Source organism: Dasypus novemcinctus, chromosome 10, assembly GCF_030445035.2.
Source record: "Dasypus novemcinctus isolate mDasNov1 chromosome 10, mDasNov1.1.hap2, whole genome shotgun sequence".
Classification (NCBI taxonomy): domain Eukaryota; kingdom Metazoa; phylum Chordata; class Mammalia; order Cingulata; family Dasypodidae; genus Dasypus; species Dasypus novemcinctus.
The window spans coordinates 6838308-6857600 of NC_080682.1; the positions used below are offsets into that span (position 1 = coordinate 6838308).

The window sequence follows — 19293 nt, forward strand, 5'->3', positions numbered from 1 at the left end:
TTGTTCTCACTGTGCAAAAGAGGAAACCGAGTCAGCGAGCTGTTCAGTAGCTGCCGCCCAGTCGTAGAGCGGCGAAGCGCTGCCTCCTGATGGGCATCTGGGCCTCTAGGCCTTGAGGGCCCCGTAGCCCCACCAGCCCCCAAATCTGAATTTTCTCCCAGGGACGTCTGCGGTGGAGGTACCCCAGAAGCTGCAGGCGCAGGAAGGCCCTAAGAGTCTGCCTGTGGGTTGCGGGGTGGTGGCTCAGTGGCTTCCTGGAGGAGGTGCTGGCAGAGGAGGCATCCCGCACGTTTGTGTGGAGGTCCTGGCAAGACGCTGGACCAAGTAGGCCTGGAGAGGACAGTGGGAGGCTGGAGTGGAGGCGAGGGCGGGTGGCTTGGTGACCCACGTGGCCCAAGAGGTGAGCAGAGCCTCCTCAGGTCAGCTGAGGACCGGCACCTGATCCTGTGGGCCCCAGGAGCCGGTGGAGAGATCAGTGGCTGCAAAGGGTTGACCTGGGGACCCTGGGCGTGACAGGCCCGTGCTGGAGGGGGCTGGTGGCCTGCATACATTAGTGAGTGGGTCAGGAAAGTTCTGCAGTCAGAATTATCCGGACTTGCTCAAAGATGAGGCCCTGGAGGAGACCTGGGATTTGGCCTTTTCCAGTGGGTGGGTGGGGGACCATTCCAGGGGGGTGACCAGGATGGGGAGGGGGATGAGCCCAGTGTGCGGGCCATGGCGAGGGGCAGAGTGGGGTGAGAGGGGAATGTGTTCGGAGCTCCTGAGGGGCCCAGGCTGCAGCCTGGCATCCGCCCGACCTGGCAGGAGAGGGGGCGAGCGAGAGGGCGGTGGCCTCACCCCCCCCCCCAAACTGGAGGAACAACAGGATACCTGGAGCCTGGCAACTCATGTTTATTAAGCCTGATGGTAGCCCCCTAATTTAGTCCTCATAACAACATCAGGATGTAGCGGTTCTTTATCCCTGTACTAATGGGGAAACTGAGGCTCAGAGAGGGCAGGAGCAGCCAGGGTCACAGCAGTTTCCCGGAGTGACCGGGACTAGATCCCAGGGCCCCTCAGCTGTACCCCTCACAAGAAAGTGGGTAACTCTGAGTGCCCACCTTTGCCTGCTTCTCCCAGAACCCGTGGTTGGTGTGGGGGGAGGGAGGCAGGTGAGTGCACTGCTTCCTGAGCACCCCGACCGTGGCCCATCCTCGCTGGAGGGCAGCTGAGCGGGGGAGGCTGAGGGCAGGCACCGGTCCTGGCCGGGCAGGTGGCTCTCAGCCTTGACAGCTCTTCCTCCTGGGCGCTGATCTCCAGGCCCACCTCTCCCGCCACTGGGGGGGGGGGGCAGCGAGCCCGGGGGTGGGCACTCAGCACCCAGGCGCCCGGGGCGGCCTCAGAGCAGGGTGCAGCTGTGGGCCTCCATGGCCGTCAGCAGCAGCCTCAGGTTGCGTGGCGAGTAGGGTGGGTAGCGGAGCGCGTAGACCTTCTCCATCCCCGGGGGCCGCAGCAGGCAGGCGCGGTGGTGGGAGAAGGTGTCGAAGGAGAACTTGCCGTGGTACCTCCCCATCCCGCTGGCACCTGCATGGAACACCGGGCATGGGCAGTCAGGCCCTGGGGGGCCAACCCAGGCTCTGAGTGACCCTGGGGGGGGGGGTGGGCCACCGCGCCCCCCTGAGCCTCGGGTTCCCCACCTGCACGGTGGGGCTGACCGTGGGTGGAGAGCTTAGCTCAGTCAGTGCCCACGTGCCGGGGCAGGCGAGGCAGGCCCAGGGCGAGGCTCTCCACTGTTTGAGTCCTCGGAGGCTCGGTGGGGGCAGACAGGGCCCTGGGCAGTTTCTGCTCTGGGACATCCAGGGGCACTGCCGGCTGGGGCGGGGGGCGTCGGGAGGGCTTTCCAGCGCCAGTGAAGCCCGAAGGACGTGGGGTATTCACCAGATGAGGAGGGCACAGTGGGGGCTGGGGGTCCTGGGCTGGGGGCTGACTTGGAGGCTTGGAGGTGGGCGAGGACGGGGACCTGGGAGGGGTTCTGGGTGGCTGGCAGTGGGGACCAGGTCGGGAAGGGCGGCCTCGGGAAGCTGTGACGGACTCCGTGGCCCTGGAAGGATTTCCTCACGGGAGTGGCAGCTCAGTTGTGCCCCCCGGCAGACCCCACTCTGCTCTGAGGAGGAGGAGGTGAGCTGAGCAGGGGCTGGGGCCACAGCCGGGGTGGGGGGGCAGTCTTTGGCAGTGACCCGGCGAGGCTGTGGCTGGGGACAGCAATGCCAGCCCCGATGCTCCCTGCACTGCACGACATCCACGGCGTCTGCTCCCAGCCTGGTGGGGGCTCTGGTGGCACTGGCTGCTCTCCAGGGAGAGCCCGGGCCCCAGGGCGCAGCCTGCAGGCCCTGCTCGGCCTTCACCCTGGGTGCCTGCGCCAGCCCTGCCTTGCTGCCGAGGGGGGCAGCTGGCTCGGGGACCCCACAGTGTGGCCGGGGAGTTGCCGGGATGAGGCAGAGGCTGGGTCTTGGCCGTGGTGCCAGCTGCTCTGGGGAGGGGGTGTGCGCTCACCGAGCCCCCCGCAGGGGTGGGGTGGCGCCCCCCACGCCGCAGCCCCGTTTCCAGCAGGGCTGGGCTGAGGGAGACGGGAGGGGGCTAAGGGGCTGCTCCCCAGGCGCACCACAGGATAAAAGCCACTCGGGGCTGCGCGGGCGCTGACAGGTGCTGGGCGGGGATGTCGCGTCTGTGTTGAAAAAAACGCACCCTGCGGCGCGTTCCTGTGGCACCGTGTGGCTCTCTGGGCGCACAGGCGCTGGCCAGGGCAGGGAGCAGCACGGGGCGCCGCGGCGGGACCTGGTCAGCGAGGGTCCTCCCTGCCTGTCGCTGCACCCGAGGCGGACCCTGAGCCTTTTAGGGCAGAGCGTGTTCAGGGGTCCCTGCGTGACCAGGGGCGCCCTGCCGGCACCTACCCACTCCTCCGAAGGGCAGCGAGGCCAAGGTCATGTGCATGAAGCCGTCGTTCCCGCAGAAGCCCCCGCTGCTGGTGCAGGCCAGCACCCGCTTCACCACCTGGGAGAGAAGAGGCGAGCAGGGCGCTGGGACCCCCACCCTCTGGGCACCCGGCCCCGGAGGCCCCCCGAGCTCCCTGGGGTCAACCCAGCTAACGCCCCCCAGGAAGGGTTGGAGGCCAGCATGCCAGCTGAAGGGGCCGTGAAGGGACAGGTGCAGGCGTGTGGCTGGGTGCTGGGGACACGGCCTCTCAGGCCCGAGGGGCAGGCGGGAGGCTTCGCCTGGGGACACGGTGAGTGCCATGTTGTCAGGGCAGCACCCCAGGGGCGGCGTGTCTGCCGAGGCTCCAGGGAGGGGCAAGAGTCACTCAGGCCACAGCGGGAAGAGAGAGGCCCCTGGCAGAGTGGCGGCGAGGGCAGGAGAGCAGGCGGGGGGATGGGAGTGGCCGGAGGGGGGGGGCTCCGGGACTTGTATTTTGGAAACACAGACTGGGGAGCGGGTGTGGCTCACGCCGTTGAGTGCCGGCTTCCCACCTACGAGGCCCGGCTCATTCCCCACCACCAATCCCATAAAAACAGAAAAGTGGGCTTGACTTAACAGAGGACCTCCTGCATCAAGGATTAGTGGGTCAAGCACACTCGTGGCACAAAAACGTCTCTTTGGCCAGAGTCCGAGGGACCCTCTGGCAAGGGCTGCGGATGGAGCAGACCCCCAGCCGTGGGCTTGGACTCCCTTGATCTCGTGGAGACCCAGCGCGGAGGAAACGGCAGCATAAGACGGCTCAGAGAGCGGCAGGGCGGTGCGCGCGGCGCCAGGGCAGGGCGTGTGTGTGCCCCCCGTCAGGTGTGTGTGTGTGCGGGTGTGCCCCCCGTCAGGTGTGTGTGTGTGTGTGTGTGTGCCCCTCGTCAGGCGACCCTGCTGCAGAAAGCCCAGGAGGGTTCTAAAGTTGTCCACGCGAACCTGGAGAGCTGGCCGGTTCTAAGGCCGGGGCAAGGAGACCACAAGTTGAGCCTGGAACATCCTATAGAACCAGGAGGAACGGCAGGAAAGGAAAACCCCAGAATGGGGATGGGGAGGGGGGAAGAGGGGGGGGAGTCCTGCTCAGGTGGTGAAAAGCAGGGCGAGGCTGAGAAAGCATCTCAGGCTGGAGGAGACCGCTGGGGAGACCTGGGGCCAGGTCACGACCCAGACAGACAGGGGGCCTGGGGGAGGACCGGGAGATCCAGATAAGGATGGGGGTTCGCCTCACAGTGGCACCCAGTGTCCTTGTCTTCCCATCAACAAAGGCACCAGGTGGTGTAAGGCCCGTAAATGGGGGAGAGTGGGTGAGGGGGCTGGGGGGAGTCCCCTCCTAACTCTGAAACTTTCTGTAAATTTAAAATGATTCCAAAATAAAAAGTGTTGGGAAATGAATTGGGCTCAACTGATAGGGCGTCCGTCTACCACCTGGGAGGTCTGTGGTTCAAACCCCGGGCCTCCTTGACCCGTGTGGAGCTGGCCCATGCACAGTGCTGATGCGCACAAGGAGTGCCCTGCCATGCAGGGGTGTCCCCCGTGTAGGGGAGCCCCACATGCAAGGAGTGCGCCCCGTAAGGAGAGCCGCCCAGCGCGAAAGAAAGTGCAGCCTGCCCAGGAGTGGCGCCACACACACACAGCTGACACAACAAGATGACGCAACAACAGAGACACAGATTCCCGGTGCCTGCTGACAAGAATGCAAGTGGGCACAGAAAAACACACAGCGAATGGACGCAGAGAGCAGACAACTCGGGGTGGGGGGCGGGGCAGGGAAGGGGAAAGAAATAAAATAATAAAGTTTCTCAAAAGGCATTACCTGGACAGGGAGGGATTGCGGGTGACGGGAGGGTGCTGGGGGAACAGGGTGCCTCTAGGTGTGTCCTGAGCTGGGGATATACGCTCCACGCTGGAGCGGGGCGCACTGGGGTGGGCCCTGCCTGCTCGGTGCATACTGGGAGGAGGGGGGCTCGAGGGTCCGGTGTGTGACCAGGGCAGGCCTGAGCCTGAGGGGCCTTGGGCCACGAGGGAGGCGGCGGGGAACTGCACCCCAGAAGACCACCACCCCTGAACTCCTGGCCCTGCCATGGGGGCCCCCTCCAGGCCCCTCGTGCACACGGGCCTCCCCCCCCCCCGCCCCCGGCGCCCACCTGGCAGCTGTTGGAGAAGGCGTAGAGGGCCAGGGGCTTCTCCCGCCGGGCAATGACTTCGATGGCCTCCTCCAGGCCCCGCACGGGCACAATGGGCAGGATGGGCCCGAAGATCTCCTCCTGCATCACCGCCTCCGCCTCCCGCACGTCCGCCAGCACCGTGGGGGCTGCCAGGCCAGGCGCGCCTCAGTGCGGGGGCCGCCGGGGGGCAGGGGCCGGGGACCCGGGGCTCCAGGCCAAGGGGGGCACGGGAGGAAAGTCCCCCCGCCGCCCCCAGCCGTGCCGGGAGGGGCTACCCAGCCTGGCGGGGCCTGTGGGTGCAGAGGAGCCCCGGCCTGGGTCCCGCAGTCAGGGGCTGGGGTGGCGCCCCCCAGGGGGCCCGGGGTCCTGAGACGAGGGCCTGCTCCCCGCTCGGGACAGGTCGCCGCGGGCTCCCAGAGGCCAGGGGTCCCTACCTCAGGGCAGCAGCCGTGGGCTGGAGGCCCAGACTCTCAGCAGGGGGAGCCCCAGGACCCCCCAAGCTGCGGGGCCCAAGCGTGGGATCGCCACACCCCGGCTCCGAGCCCAGGGACACGGGGCTCAGGGACACGGACTCGGGGCTGCCAGCCTGGGCTCGAGGTCGGACTCTTGGCAACGGTGGGGGGGCCTGGCCTGAGGTCCCCAGCCCCGGCCGTGGCCCCCTGCGTGGAAGGGCGGGTGGCGCCCAGGGCCCCGCGGGGCTCACCGATGTAGCACTCGCTCGCGTCGCTCTGGCCGCCGATGGCCACGCGGCCACAGCCCAGCAGGCCCCGGAGCCTCTGGAACTGCTTCTCGCTGATGATGCGGCCGAAGTCCGGGGAGCTGCGGGGGTCGTCGCCGTAGAAGCGCGTGATGGCGCTCTGCAGGGCGGGCAGCAGGCGCTCCTGCGTTTCGGGGCTGCACAGCACATAGTCGGGGGCCACGCAGGTCTGGCCGGCGTTGAAGTAGCGGAAGAAGGCCACGCGGTTGGCCACGGTCTGGGGGTCGCAGTCGTCGTCCACGTAGCAGGGGTTCTTGCCCCCCAGCTCCAGCGTGACGGGCGTCAGGTGCTTGGCCGCCGCCTCCATGACGATCTTGCCCACGCGGGGGCTCCCTGGGCGTGGAAAGAAGCTGGAGTGGCCCTTGGGTGACTTGGACCAGGCGAAGGCCTTGGCCTGGGGGCCCGGGACCTCAGGGGGCTTCCCTCCGCCCTGGGCCCTCGCCTGGCCTCCCTGAAGCTCAGGCCCTTGCCCACCCCGCCCCCAGCCCCACTCCGCCGAGCCGCAGCAGGGCCGGACCCCAGGCCCTGGCTTTCCTCTAAGGCTCTCTTGTTAGAAATCCAGGCCCCTCTGCTCCTCTCCCATCTCTGTTTCCGACCCTGGGCACATCTTTGCAGGAGCCTTTTTGCAAAATGCTGCATTGCACCCTCCCCACCCCTCCATTCTCTTCCGGAACCTTCAGTGGCCCCCTATTGCCCAAGAGCAGAATCCAGCTCAGCCCCACTTCCCTCTGCCACCCCCACCACCCACTTCCCCCCGTCCCCTTCGGCAGCCTGGCTCAAGCCCATCGATCCAAGCTGGACCCTGCAGAGACCACGGCCCTCCACGGCCCGCTGGCTTGGGGGCACCTCTCTCCCCGGGTTGGTCTTGACTTCTGGGGGCTAACGGTCTCCCCTCCTCCACTCGACCTTCCCTGCCCTCAAAGCCCCCTGGCTCTCAGGACGCTTGTCCCCCTGCCGGGTCCTGGAGTCCTGTGCTGCCATCTCTGTTGGGACAGCCCTGCTCTCTGGCCCTGCAACTGCTGGCTGTGGGAGCCAAGGCCAACAGCCCAGCGGCCCGGCCCTTCCGTCCTCTGCCCCCCCCCCCCACTCGCTCCTCCTTGGCCCCCGTTCCCTGGGCCTGGAGGGCTCTGCCTGGGGACCTGGGCTCTGTCCCCCGCTCCTCCTTCTTTGCTCCCCATCCTTCAGTGAGGCCTTCCTGGCCCCCGCTCATCCCACCCCCCACCTCCCCAGCTCTGCCCGGACCCGCAGCCTGAGAGCACTCTTCACCTTCTGACGTGCTGGGTAACTTCTGGTACATTCTTTATTTGCCATCTGTCTCCTGCACTGTTATGTGAGTTCCATAAGGGCATGATTTTGTCTTTCTGGTCCTGGTTTTAGCCCAAGATCCCAGCAGTGTCTGGCATACAGCAGATAAGCCCAGTAAAGAGTCATTGAATGAATGAATGGGTGAATGAATGAGTGAATGGGTGAACAGGTCAGTGAATGAATGAACAATGAATGAATGCGTGAGTGAGTGACTGAATGAGTGAGAAGTGGCGGATGGGTGGATGCTTCCCAAGGGCCAGGTGAAAATGAGAGGTTGTCCCAGTTTACAGATGAGGAAACTGAGGCCTGGAGAGGGGGAGGGTGTGGTGGAAGAGCGGGCTTGGCCGGGTCCACCCGCCTCCACCCAAGCTGCCCCTGGTAACCGGCCTGGGAGCCTCTGGGATCTGGCCTTGTCCAGGTGGGCGGCATGTGCCTGCTCTTCCGGCCCAGTGCCCACCCTGAGCTGCCGGGAGGGGTGGTGGAAGGCGGCTGCAGCCCTCCTGGGTGTCCCCTCCAGCACCACCCCCCAGCAATCTGCATGGGGTATTGCCCTTTGCCCCCAGCGGAGGACCCCCACGCCCCTCACTCTGGTGTTGCCCTTCCCGCTAGCCGAGGGGGAGTGGGGGCAAGCGGCGCTTTCCCTGGGCGCGAGTGGGGTCTGGGGGGAGGAAGGCCAGGCCGGCATCTGGCCCTGCTCCGAGCTGGACAACGGGTGCCCCGTAGGAGGCGCGTCCATGAACCGAGCTCTGCCTGCTCTCTCCTCCCAAGGACTGTTGGGCCGCAGCTGCCTGGCAGGGCCTGCCGGGTGACGCCGAGGGCTCAGGGCTGCCTCCTGCCTCGGCCTTTTCATCTCTTCTAGAAACTCTGTCTTGGTCGCTTGAACCCAGTGGTGCAGGGGGCACATGGCAGTGTAAGGGCAGGTGGCCCCCTGGGATTGGTTCCAGGGCACTTGCCAAGGACCTGGGTGCAAATCCCAGCTTGTCCATCTCGGCCAGCGGCAGCCCTGGCAAGTCCCTGTGCCCCTCTCCCTGCTGAGTTCTGGGAAGCTGTGGGAGCAGCAAGGTACCATGCGGAAGTGGCTGGGGTGCCACGTGGAAGTGCCTGGGGTACCCTGTGGAAGTGGCTGGGGTGCCACGTGGAAGTGCCTGGGGTACCCTGTGGAAGTGCCTGGGGTGCCACATGGAAGTGCCTGGGGTACCCTGTGGAAGTGCCTGGGGTGCCACGTGGAAGTGCCTGGGGTGCCATGTGGAAGTGCCTGGGGTGCCACGTGGAAGTGCCTGGGGTACCCTGTGGAAGTGCCTGGGGTACCCTGTGGAAGTGCCTGGGGTGCCACGTGGAAGGGCCTGGGGTACCCTGTGGCAGTGCCTGGGGTGCCACGTGGAAGTGCCTGGGGTGCCACGTGGAAGTGCCTGGGGTGCCACGTGGAAGTGCCTGGGGTACCCTGTGGAAGTGCCTGGGGTGCCACATGGAAGTGCCTGGGGTGCCACGTGGAAGTGCCTGGGGTACCCTGTGGAAGTGCCTGGGGTGCCACGTGGAAGTGCCTGGGGTGCCATGTGGAAGTGCCTGGGGTGCCCTGTGGAAGTGGCTGGGGTGCCACGTGGAAGTGCCTGGGGTGCCACGTGGAAGTGCCTGGGGTGCCCTGTGGAAGTGCCTGGGGTGCCACGTGGAAGTGCCTGGGGTGCCATGTGGAAGTGCCTGGGGTGCCACGTGGAAGTGCCTGGGGTGCCATGTGGAAGTGCCTGGGGTGCCACGTGGAAGTGCCTGGGGTACCCTGTGGAAGTGCCTGGGGTACCCTGTGGAAGTGGCTGGGGTGCCACGTGGAAGGGCCTGGGGTACCCTGTGGCAGTGCCTGGGGTGCCACATGTAAGTGCCTGGGGTACCCCGCGGAAGTGCCTGGCCTGGTGTGAGCGCAGCAGGAGGCGCTGCTGACTCCGAGGCTGGGGTTGGTGGAGGGGCCCGTGGCCTTGGGGATGGGGCGCAGCCCCTCCTGGAGCTTCCACGGCAGCCCCAGCCTGTGTCAGAGAGAGGGGACTGGCGCGTCGTGGACCCCGAGGATGCCCACCCCCTCGGCGCCTGCCCAGTCGGGGTCCCCCCAGCTTTCTGGTTGCCTTGCTCCTCCAGCCGTCCTCAGGTTTGGGGACAAGACCCCCGAGGAGGCGTGCAGGCCCCCCACCTCCCTTCCTGCCACCCCCAGGCCGCTCTCCGGCCTCACCGGTGAAGAAGATGTAGTCGAACTTGTTCTCCAGCAGCCGCCCCGTCTCCTCGGGTCCCCCCAGCACCACAGCGAAGCAGCTCTGCAGGGCGGACGGGGCGAAGCCTTCCTGAGGCCAGTGGGCAGCCCCGTGGGCACCCCGCTGCCCAGCCCCGCTGTCCAGACCCGCGGGAGCCCCGCTGCCCAGCCCCGCTGCCCAGCCCCACGGGCGCCCCGCTGCCCAGCCCCACTGCCCGGGCTCAGGGCAGGCCGGGCGGGGGCTATGGCCTGGGCCTGGCCGTGAGAGGCAGCCCCAGGGGACAGGCTGCCCTGGCCCACTCCTTGGAGCACAGTTATGGTCGCCACCTTCTCTTTTACTCAGAGGGAAACTGAGGCAGAGAGGGGCAGTGACTTGTCCAAGGCCACACAGCTTGGGAGAGACAGAATCGAGGGTGGACCTCGGGGCTGAGCCTTCCGTGCCAGGGGCTGCGAGACCACGGGACAGGACAGGCCTGTTGGCCTGCTGGGGGCCGCCCCGCATCTGCTCGGTCTGCCCCACAGCCCTGCCCACCTGGTCCAGGTACCGGGGCAGCACCTCGGCCAGGACCTTCTCGGTGCTCTTGCTAATCTCTGACGGCTTCAGCACCACACAGTTCCCTGCGGGGCAGTGGGGGGAGGGAGGGGTCAGGGGTCCCACGCGGCCACACCTTCCTTCAGATGACGTGGGCACAGAGAGGCCAGGGCTGGGCCCGAGGCCACACAGCGTGGGGAGTGGGACCAGGCCTGCCTCCCACCCGCTCCAGCTCCCCCTCTTCCAGCCGCTCCGTGGGCGGCCACGGGGAGGGGAGGGCGGCGGGCGGCGGAGGCCCAGCTGCTCACCCGCAGCCAGGGCGCCCACCAGGGGCACGAGCGTCAGGTTCAGGGGGTAGTTCCAGGGGGCGATGATGAGCACCAGCCCGAAGGGCTCCTTCCGGATGAAGGCCGAGTCCAGCTGCGTGGCCTGGACGGGGGGCCGGAGGGAGGCAGGATGAGCGGTCGGTCAGCCGAGACCCCGGCCCCCCCGGGGGCTGCGCAGCGGGGCGCACAGGGCCCCCGAAGCGGGCTGCCCGCCCGGCCCCCGCGGGCTCACCAGGTTCTTGGGCACTTTCTCGTCCTTCATCCAGGCTCGCAGATTCCTGAGGGCCAAGTTCACCTCGCCCTGGCTGATGCTGATCTCCGACAGCTCCGACTCGAAGGCCGACTGCGGGGAGGGCACCGGGGTCAGCCCGGGTGGCCCGCGGGCGCTGCCACCTGCAGCCAGCCCGCTCTGGGCAGCTCAGCGAGCGCCTGCTGGGCACGGGTGACTCCTGTGACACACGAAGGCAGACACGCCTGCCCCGGGGAGCTGATGGGGGGCCCGGAAACAGCCAGCAGGAAGCGAGGTAAGAGCTAATGCAATCAAACCGGTCAGGGGGACAGAGACCGCTGTCGTGTGTCTACGTGTGTGTGCGCCCGGGTAAGTGCATGAGTGTGTGAGTGTGCACGTGTGCATCTGTGTGTGCATGTGCGTGAATGACAATGGGTGGAAATGAGTGTGTGAGGGCACGAGGGTGTGTGAGCATGTGATTGTGCAAGAGTGAGCAAATGAATGTAAGAGTGCGTGCATGTGTGTGAATGTGCACGAGTGTGCAGCTGAGTACATGTGAGTGTGGGAACGTGAGGGTGAGTGTGAGTGAGTGTGTGCATGGCTCCGTGGACAGTGTCAGTGCAGGCCTCTGGGAGGAGAGGACCTTGGGTGAAGATCTGGAGGGAGAAGGGAGGGAGCCCGCATCCCTGGAGGCAGAGTAGTCCAGGCAGAGGAGCCCACACGTGCAAAGGCCCTGGGGTGGGCGTGCGGGCACAGGCACCCGAGGCCTGGAGCCAGGACGCAGGAGCCGGGCTGGCTCTGCCCGAGACCCACCAGGACAGCGCAAGCTGCCCCGCCAGAGGCGAGGGGCCCCGGGGTGGGGGAGGGCCCGGGAGGGAACGGAGGCCAGAGCAGGGAGGCCCTGCCTGGGGCACTCTGCAGCCAGCGGCAGCGGCCACGTCCCCCAGGGCTCCGGGAGCCACGGCGCCTCAGAAGCTGCCGCCACCTGAGTGGTGTGGGCAGAGCCCCCGGAACGGGGAGGGGGGACCCAGATGGACACGAGGCTCCTCAGGCCCTGCCTGCGCCCTGCCTGGCTGTGCACCCCGGGCAAGCATGGCACCCTCTTGGGGCCTCTGGGGCCTTACGGGAGAGGTGACCACTAGGCTGCTGGGGCTTAAATGAGACCGATGTGCCGGGTGCTGGCAGATGCCACCGACCGGGAGGGGTGGGGGCGGCGGGCCGGCCCAGGCCAGCGGGCTGGCGGGATTGAATTTTCTGGGTGGCTGCTCCTTTTGTGGAGTGAGAGGTGAAATCTGAGCAGAAAGGAGGAACAGGACCAGATAAATATCAGGCCAGGTCGCCCAGGGGCGGGGGGGTGCCGGGGGAGGCGCGGAGGCGCAGTCTGGGGGGGCGAGGCAAGGAGGGGGCTTTTCACAAGTGGGAAAACAGATTCCAGAAATGGCAGGCAGGCGGGCCCTGTCACTGAAGGGGTGGGGGGCTGGTCACAGTGGCCAGAGAGAGCCACAGCCTGAGGCCTCCTTGGGTGGCCCCTGTCCCCCGGCCTCACCTTTATCTCTCTGTCTCCCGCCTACTTCCGTCTAACCACGTGGGTTGTCTGGCCAGCGTCTCCTGCCCTAGGGCCTTGGCACATGCTGCACCCTCTGTTTCCCTGGGTCCACCTGGCTCCCTCCCTCTTCTTCATGCCTCTGCTCAAATGCCACCTCTCAGAAAGGCCGTTCCTGACCCCCTGCGTGAAACAGCGCCCTGTCCTGGCTCTCCACACTCCCCCACCAGGAGCGCCTCTCCACGGTGCCTCTTACCATCAACAGACCAGGGAATTATTTCTCTACTGTCGCATTATGTCGCCTCCGAGGAGGCCAGCTCCACGGGCACGGGGACGGTGTTACTCACTGCCCCGCCCCCCAGGGCCGGGCACACAGCAGGTGCCCCAGGAACAGGGACTGAAGGAGTGGGCGACGGGCGGTGAATGCAGAAGGGCGGGTCTGGCGTGGGCAAGGGGGTGGGTCTGGGGGGGGCCTTAGGTCCCCTTCATGGGGGATCGGCCGGCCCCACCCCTTTGTTCCTGCCCTGCCACCCCTGCTGGTCCACTGCCGCCCCTGCCCAGTGACCCAGCCCCATGACCCCACCCCAGCCCCCTCCCCATGCTCCCGCCCACCGCCCCAGGTCCCCCAGTCTGTGCCGCCCCCCAAGCCCGCCGGCCCACCTTGTGCAGGTCCTGCGCCAGCGCGTCCAGCAGAAGCTGCTTGTTGTCCTGCAGGAAGCGGCCCAGGCCCTCCAGCTGCGCCGCCCGGAACTCGGCCGGCCGCGTCCTGCCCGCGCGGAAGGCCTCCCGCAGCCGCCGCAGAGGGTCCCCGGCGGGCTCCATCCTGCGGGCGGGGACGCGTGGGCCTGCGGCCGGGGCTGCCCCTCCCTGCCCGGCTCCCGGCCCCGGCCTGCGCCTGGGCTCGGTCCCCCACCGGGAGGGCACGGCAGCGTGACCCGGTGGCTGAGCTCACATCTGTCCCCGGGCGGGCAGCGAGGCCTCTGGGTTGTGGGGTCAGAGGGAAACTGAACCCCAGCTCCATCGGGAGGGGCAGGGGGGCGCCCCCTCTTATACTCAGGACGACCTCCACCTGACAGACCCATGGACGGTCCCTTTGGCCGGCAGGCAGGCCCTGGACTTCCGGTGGCCGAGGCTCGGGGACAGCTCCACTGTGGCCCCCAGTGTGGCACAGACAGGGGCTGCACTTCTTCCTGACAGTGGGAGGCAGCCCCGGCCACCCGGCCAGGCCCCTCCTGACCCGGGGCCTGCCCCTCCTGGAGACTCGGCCCTCCTCACCCCTGCCAGGCCCGCGTCCAAGGCAAACAGGGGACCTTTGAGAAACAGAGGGCAGGGAGTGGGTGCTCACCAACTGCCGCTCTGGCCGCCACTGGGGACATTCCAGGCACAGAATGTTCTGTCCTCCCTGCCCCTCTGTGGCCTCCTCCCCCGTGCCTCAGCTTCCCTGGCAGGAAAACCTGAGGGATAACTCCAGCCTCCCAGAGGCGCTGCTGCCTGCCCCAGCTGGTGGGGGGAGGGGCAGGGGTCTCCATGCTGTCACCTGCCAGGGCTGGCAGGCGGGACAGGGGCCCCCCGACATTCCCTCAGGACCCCGCGCGTTTACTTGAGGCCTGTCGGAGCTGCAGTGTACTCAGTCCTTGGCCTAGTGCAGGGACCCATGGGAACGGCCTTCTCCTTTCCTCGTCCCCTCCCTTCCCTTCAGGTCTCAGCTCGGCAGCTACCTCCTCCAAGCAGCCTGCCCTGATTACGCCCTCACACGCCCACACGCCCAGAGTACCCTGCCCCCTTGGCTCTGTCCCTCACAGCACTGGGACGCACCTGGTTCCTCTCTGCCTGCCCCCCATCGCCTGCTGTCCCATCCTTTAGGGCTTAGTGCCCCATTTCCTGGTCTGTTAGGGGGATAGTGACGGCACCTAGTTCCCACCAGTTTGTCAAGGACGAGACCACACCTCCCCGTTCGCGGCTCGCGGGAACTGGCATCCGCGCCCCAAGGCTGTGAGCCCCTGTCACTGCTGTCACGGACCTTGGGTTTCTGGAGGGCTCCGAGGCCCTGAGCCCGAGCCTGCTCTGGCCAAGTTTGGCCTGGACCACCGGGTCCTTGGAGAGGCTGACTGTGCCCGAGGCAGCCCCCAGCCGGCGTGGCTGGAGACCCACACGGACCCCATGGGCCTCCCGTTCTGGTTGGGGTCAAGTGGGCAATTGCTTCGGGGCCCAGGACGACCACCGTGGCCCCAGAGAGGTGGGCAGTGTGGTGGGCAAGGAGTCATTCTCAGAGCGCCTCTTGGTCACAGCCTCTCCCGCCCGACCCTCCTGAAGGGGCACCAGCCATGCAGGGCCCGGGGAGAAGAGCCCTCCCAGGGCCATGCCCACCTCCAGGGCCACGCCCACCCAGGGCCACGCCCATCTCCAGGACCATGGGTACCTCCCGGAACCACACCCATCTCCAGGACTATGCGCATGCCCATCTCCAGGACCACACCCACATCTGGGGCCCACTTCCAGGGCCACACCCATCTCCAGGACCCTGCACACTTCCCAGGACCACCGCAAGCCGGCGCCCCATCTGCTGGGGGGGGTGTGTGGATAGCCGATGCCTGAATGGATGCTTGAGGCCTTCAGGCAAGGAAGCAGCAGGGCCAGAGAGGGTCCCTCCGTCCCCTGAAAGGACGCCCAGGAAGAGAAGGGCACGGCAGCCCGGCCAGGCCAGGCCTTCCCTCAGCCCCTCCCTCCCAGCTCCCTTCCGGGGACCCAGGGGGCTCCCTCCCCCCTTCCTCTTTCTCCCCCGGCAGTTGGATGAGCTCTGCGAGGACAAGGCGAGGCTGTGTGTGGCTGCCGGGGCCAGGCCTGCCTGGGCAGCCCAGCACCCCCAGGGACCCACCCCGCCTGCCGGCCCGCGGGCCCCTGCCTCCACTGCCCCCTGCCGCAGCGGCCCGAGCTCCAGCCCCTCCGAGTGCGCCTACCTGAGGTGCCGCCCGGCTGCCCTTCCTCCGGGTGCCCCGCTCTGCCCGGCTGCCCGACGGTTATGAAATGGCCAAGTCTGGGCTGGCCCCTGGGGTGGGGCTGCCCTGGCCCCGTGCCTGACCTTGGCTCCCGGCCAGCTACCGGCCGAGATTGCTCCACCGCCTCCCTCAAGGGCCTCCAGCCCTCTCTGGGCAGCCCACGGAGAAGGAGCCCGGGCCACACAGCAGGCCTCCAGTGAGCTCTGAGCTGGGGGACAGCCGAGGGGGATCACCCAGGACACTGGAGCCCGGGATCACAACAGAGCAGGCCCCATCCCCCACCCCTACAGCCTCTCCTTGAACCTCAGTTTCCCCACCTGCAAAATGAAAAGCGTACCCAAAGATGGCTGGAGTCCAGAAGTAAAAATCTCAGGCTGATGCCACGGCCGGCCCGCTTCCCAACCCTCCCACGTACCTGCGCCGGCAACACCTCCCACCCTCCACCCCCACGGAGCCGTCACCCCAACAACATGTCGTTCTACACACGAGGAAATGCAGGCCCACACACGGGAGGGTCTCAGCCCCACGGAGGCTACTTGCCCCAGAGCTGGTCCAGATGTGCCCTCCGTCTCCCGGAACGAGCGCCGCCCTCCGCCCTCCGCCTTCGGCGTGGGATGCGCCGTAGGGGTGCCGGTGGGCCCGAGCCGTCTCCTGCCCTCCCCGGCCCCCACCTGGGCACACCTGTTGGAGCCAGCACAAAGGAGGACGATCCCCGAGCAGTTGCGGTGACAGGCAGGCAGGCGATTAGGTTACGGGGTGGAGGGCGGCACATCCTTTGTGTCATCATCCGTGTCAGCCGCCCTGGTGCCCTGGGTCTGCCCGGAATCCCGGCCGGGGCCTCGGGGCCGCCCCAGCACTGGGAGGCGCTCAGCACTGCCCCCCCCCCGCGGCTCCCTCGGCCTACCTGGGGGGCCAGGAGAGGGCTCGCGGCCCACGCCTGCTCTGGTGGGCCCCGGAGGCTTCAGCCAGTTGGGTTGCGGGTCGGGGGCTGCGGGGGGCCCCATCCTTTGCGTGGGATAGAGCCCCCAGCTGCCATCTGTCACGTGGCTCAGCATGTGACAGCCCAGCCCTGTGTCTGGAGCTGAGCCAGGCAGAGGCAGAGCAGGTGCCGGGCGGGGCTGGGCTGAGCCTGAGCCTGCCAGCCCTGGACCAGGAAAAGGGCCCAGAGAGGGGCAGCCACTGGTCTAAGGCCACACAGCAAATCAGGGACCCACCTGTGGATGGGGAGTAGTGGTGGTTACAGAGGAGGTTACAGAGTCCCGAGCTTGTCATGGATTCAGGAACAGTCTGGGAGGAGGCCCCCAGAGAGGCCTGTCCTCTTGGGACAGGGTTTCAGGAGGAACAAGAGCAGGCCCCTCCCCTATCTGGATCGATGCCTCTTGTTGCCCCTGAAAGCTCCAGGGGCTCAGGGGGGCCTGGGAATTCTGTCCCTGCCCAGGAGAGCCCAGGACAAAGAGGAGGATCTCTGGGTGGGGCCAGCGGGGACTCGGGTGTTGGGGGAGGGGCACAGAAGTTGATGTGGGGGTACAGAGGTTGGAGAGGGGCACGGAGTGAGGGTGACACAGAAGTTCCGAGATTCTTTTTTTTTTAATAAGATTTATTTTGTTTATTTCTCTCCCCATTCCCCCCGTTGTCTGCTCTCTGTGTCCATTTGTTGTGTGTTCTTCTGCGACTGCTTGTATCATCAAGCAGCCCTGGGAAACTGCGTCTCTTTTTTTGTTGTGTCATCTTGTTGCATCAGCTCTCTGTGTGTGCAGCACCACTCCTGGGCGGGCTGTGCTTTTTTCACATGGGGCGGCTCTCCTTGAGGGGTGCACTCCTTGTGCGTGGGGCTCCCCTACATAGGGGACACCCCTGCATGTCAGGGCACTCCTTGTGCGCATCAGCACTGCGCGTGGGCCAGCTCACCACACAGGTCAGGAGGCCCTGGGTTTGAACCCTGGACCTCCCATGTGGTAGGCGGGTGCTCTACCGGTTGAGCCACATCCGCTTCCCCCAAGATTCTTGACGTGGCCAAGTTCATGGTCTTCCCGGCCCTGCCTCTTCTGGCTGGGCAACCCTGGACAACTCACGTCCCCTCTTTGGGCCTGGGGGTCCTTGTGTGAACGTTGGGGATGGGTCTGACACCAAGAGCTGCTGTGAGGAGTCAGTGAGACGATGCAGGGAGGCCTGACAGCGCCCGCGCGGTGCCCAGGTGCGTGGTCTGGGTTCAAGCCTTGGCCTGGCACTTATCTATGTGGCGTCCGACTGGTGTCTTAACCTCTCTGTGCCTCTGCTCTCCTGTCGATAAAATGGGACAAGAGTCACACGTACCCAGGTGACTGAGGAGGAAATGAGTCACCCCTGTCATGCAGTATTCGTGGGCCTGGAGTCCCTGTCCCCTCTGAAGGAGGTTGGGGGCCACCCCCAGACTCAGGCCCCTGATGCTCCCACCGCCTGCCCTCTCGACCCCCTCGGCTCCCAGCGTCCTCTGCCAGGGCCCCTGGCTGCCCAACCTGCCCCCTCCTCTTCCTGGGTCGGGGACTTTGCCCCTGGACTCCTCCCCCGGGCAGGGGCCTCGGCTTCAGCAAGGCCTCTGCTGTCAACCCGGAGGACTGGACGGAGAGGCCCTCGTCACCTCCCCCCCCCTCAGGAGCAGGAAGGTGGGCCGGGCAGGACGGTGGCATCAGGGGGATTCATTCCCTCACTCCTTCATTCGCTTATTCATTCATTTAGCCCCTCCTTCCCTCCCTCCCTCCTTGTTCCCTCAGACACCAGCTCAGCCCTCGGTTCAAACCGGGTACTTGCTAAGGCTGCCCCCTCTCTGGGCCTCAGTTTCCTCACCTGCAAAATGGAGGTTTTTTTGTTTTTTAAAGATTTCTTTTTATTTATTTCTCTCCCCTTCCCTCCCCTGCTCCCCGTTGTCTGCTCTCCGTGTCCATTCGCTGTGTGTTCTTCTGTGCCTGCTTGCATTCTTGTCAGTGGCCTGGGAATCCATGTCTCTTTTTGTTGCGTCATCTTGTTGTGTCAGCTCTCCGTGTGTGCGGCACCATTCCTGGGCAGGCTGCACTTTCTTTCACGCTGGGCGGCTCTCCTTACGGGGTGCACTCCTTGCGCGTGGGGCTCCTCTACAGGGGACACCCCTGTGTGGCACGGCACTCCTTGCGCGCATCAGCGCTGCGCATGGGCCAGCTCCACACGGGTCAAGGAGGCCCCGGATTTGAACCGCGGACCTCTCGTGTGGTAGACAGACTCCCTAACCCCCGGGCCAAGTCCGCCGCTGGTGGCATGCTTTTAAACAACGAATACAATACACCCATTTAAAATTCAAAGAGACAGACAGAAGTCTATGTGTAACAAGCACCCTATGTTTAATGATTCTGGGACTCACTGGAGAGTAATCTCATTTAGAACCGTGCACCGCGACCCTCGGCAAAGCGGTTAGGCCCAGGGCACCCCACTTCTCTTTCCAGGGAGGTCGCCCGTGGAAACCCCCGCTCCTCCAGGCCTGCTCTGGCCTCTACCAAGACCCCAGGTGCTTCCGTTTCTGCAGCCACCAGTCCATCCTCCTCGAGCCTGGTTGCATTTTGCAGAAGTGTTTTCCCGCTTACCCCCAGCTCGAAGGCGAGGAAAGCGTGGGGTGTGTGTCAGGGGAGACGAGGGGGCTTCATCTAGTAATGCCCAGAGAGGACCAGGCAGCCAGCTGGGGGACCCAGCTCCATGGCGAAGGTCTCCCCCTGCACGTGCTCGCTGGTCTGTCCTCTGCGCAGAGGAGGGCACTGCTGCCAGGCGGGCACGCGCCAGAGCTCTTCTTTCCTTTAGCGTCCTCAAGCCGTGACGTGGGGTTGGCGGGCGCGGGCTTGACCGCAGAAGTTGTCACTCTCCCCGAGGCATGAGGGCCCGTTTCCAAATGGTGTAGATGGGTGCACTCCCGGCAGGCTCGAGGGCTCGTTCTGGGTGCCTCCCTCACTCTCCCTGTGGCCTCCCACTGAGACCACTCCCTGCAGCCACACACCGGCCTGTGGCAGCCCTCTCTCCCTGCCTCCTGGCCACGTCCCCTGCCCTCTGAATTCCACAGGACTGAATCCTCCTGGGGACATCGGTAAGCCCCTGGCCACGCGCCTTCATAATCTCACCCGCTCCCACGGCCACATCTTGGACTTTGTCATCACCCACACGTGGGGAGGGGGGGCCCCCATGTCCACTCCGACCACAACCTCCTGGCCTCCCACTGCAGCCC

General features: G+C 66.3%; 1 protein-coding gene across 2 annotated transcripts; it reads right to left on the bottom strand.

Moving 5' to 3' along the window:
- Positions 1-875: 875 nt before the first annotated feature.
- ALDH3B1 (aldehyde dehydrogenase 3 family member B1) lies at positions 876-15183 on the bottom strand. 2 transcript variants are annotated; one of them, XM_058305086.2, is made up of 10 exons: positions 15036-15178; positions 12739-12901; positions 10539-10649; positions 10289-10409; positions 9981-10066; positions 9431-9512; positions 5860-6246; positions 5136-5302; positions 2931-3030; positions 876-1563 (listed from the first exon to the last, which is right to left on the bottom strand). In XM_058305086.2, the coding sequence occupies exons 2-10, from the start codon at positions 12898-12900 to the stop codon at positions 1379-1381; spliced, it is 1401 nt and encodes a 466-aa protein (XP_058161069.1). In that variant the 5' UTR covers position 12901; positions 15036-15178; the 3' UTR covers positions 876-1378. The 2 variants fall into 2 exon arrangements, with proteins under 2 accessions (XP_058161069.1, XP_058161071.1); XM_058305088.2 differs by lacking the exon at positions 9981-10066 and having other exon boundaries at positions 15036-15183.
- Between the last annotated feature and the right edge of the window lie 4110 nt (positions 15184-19293).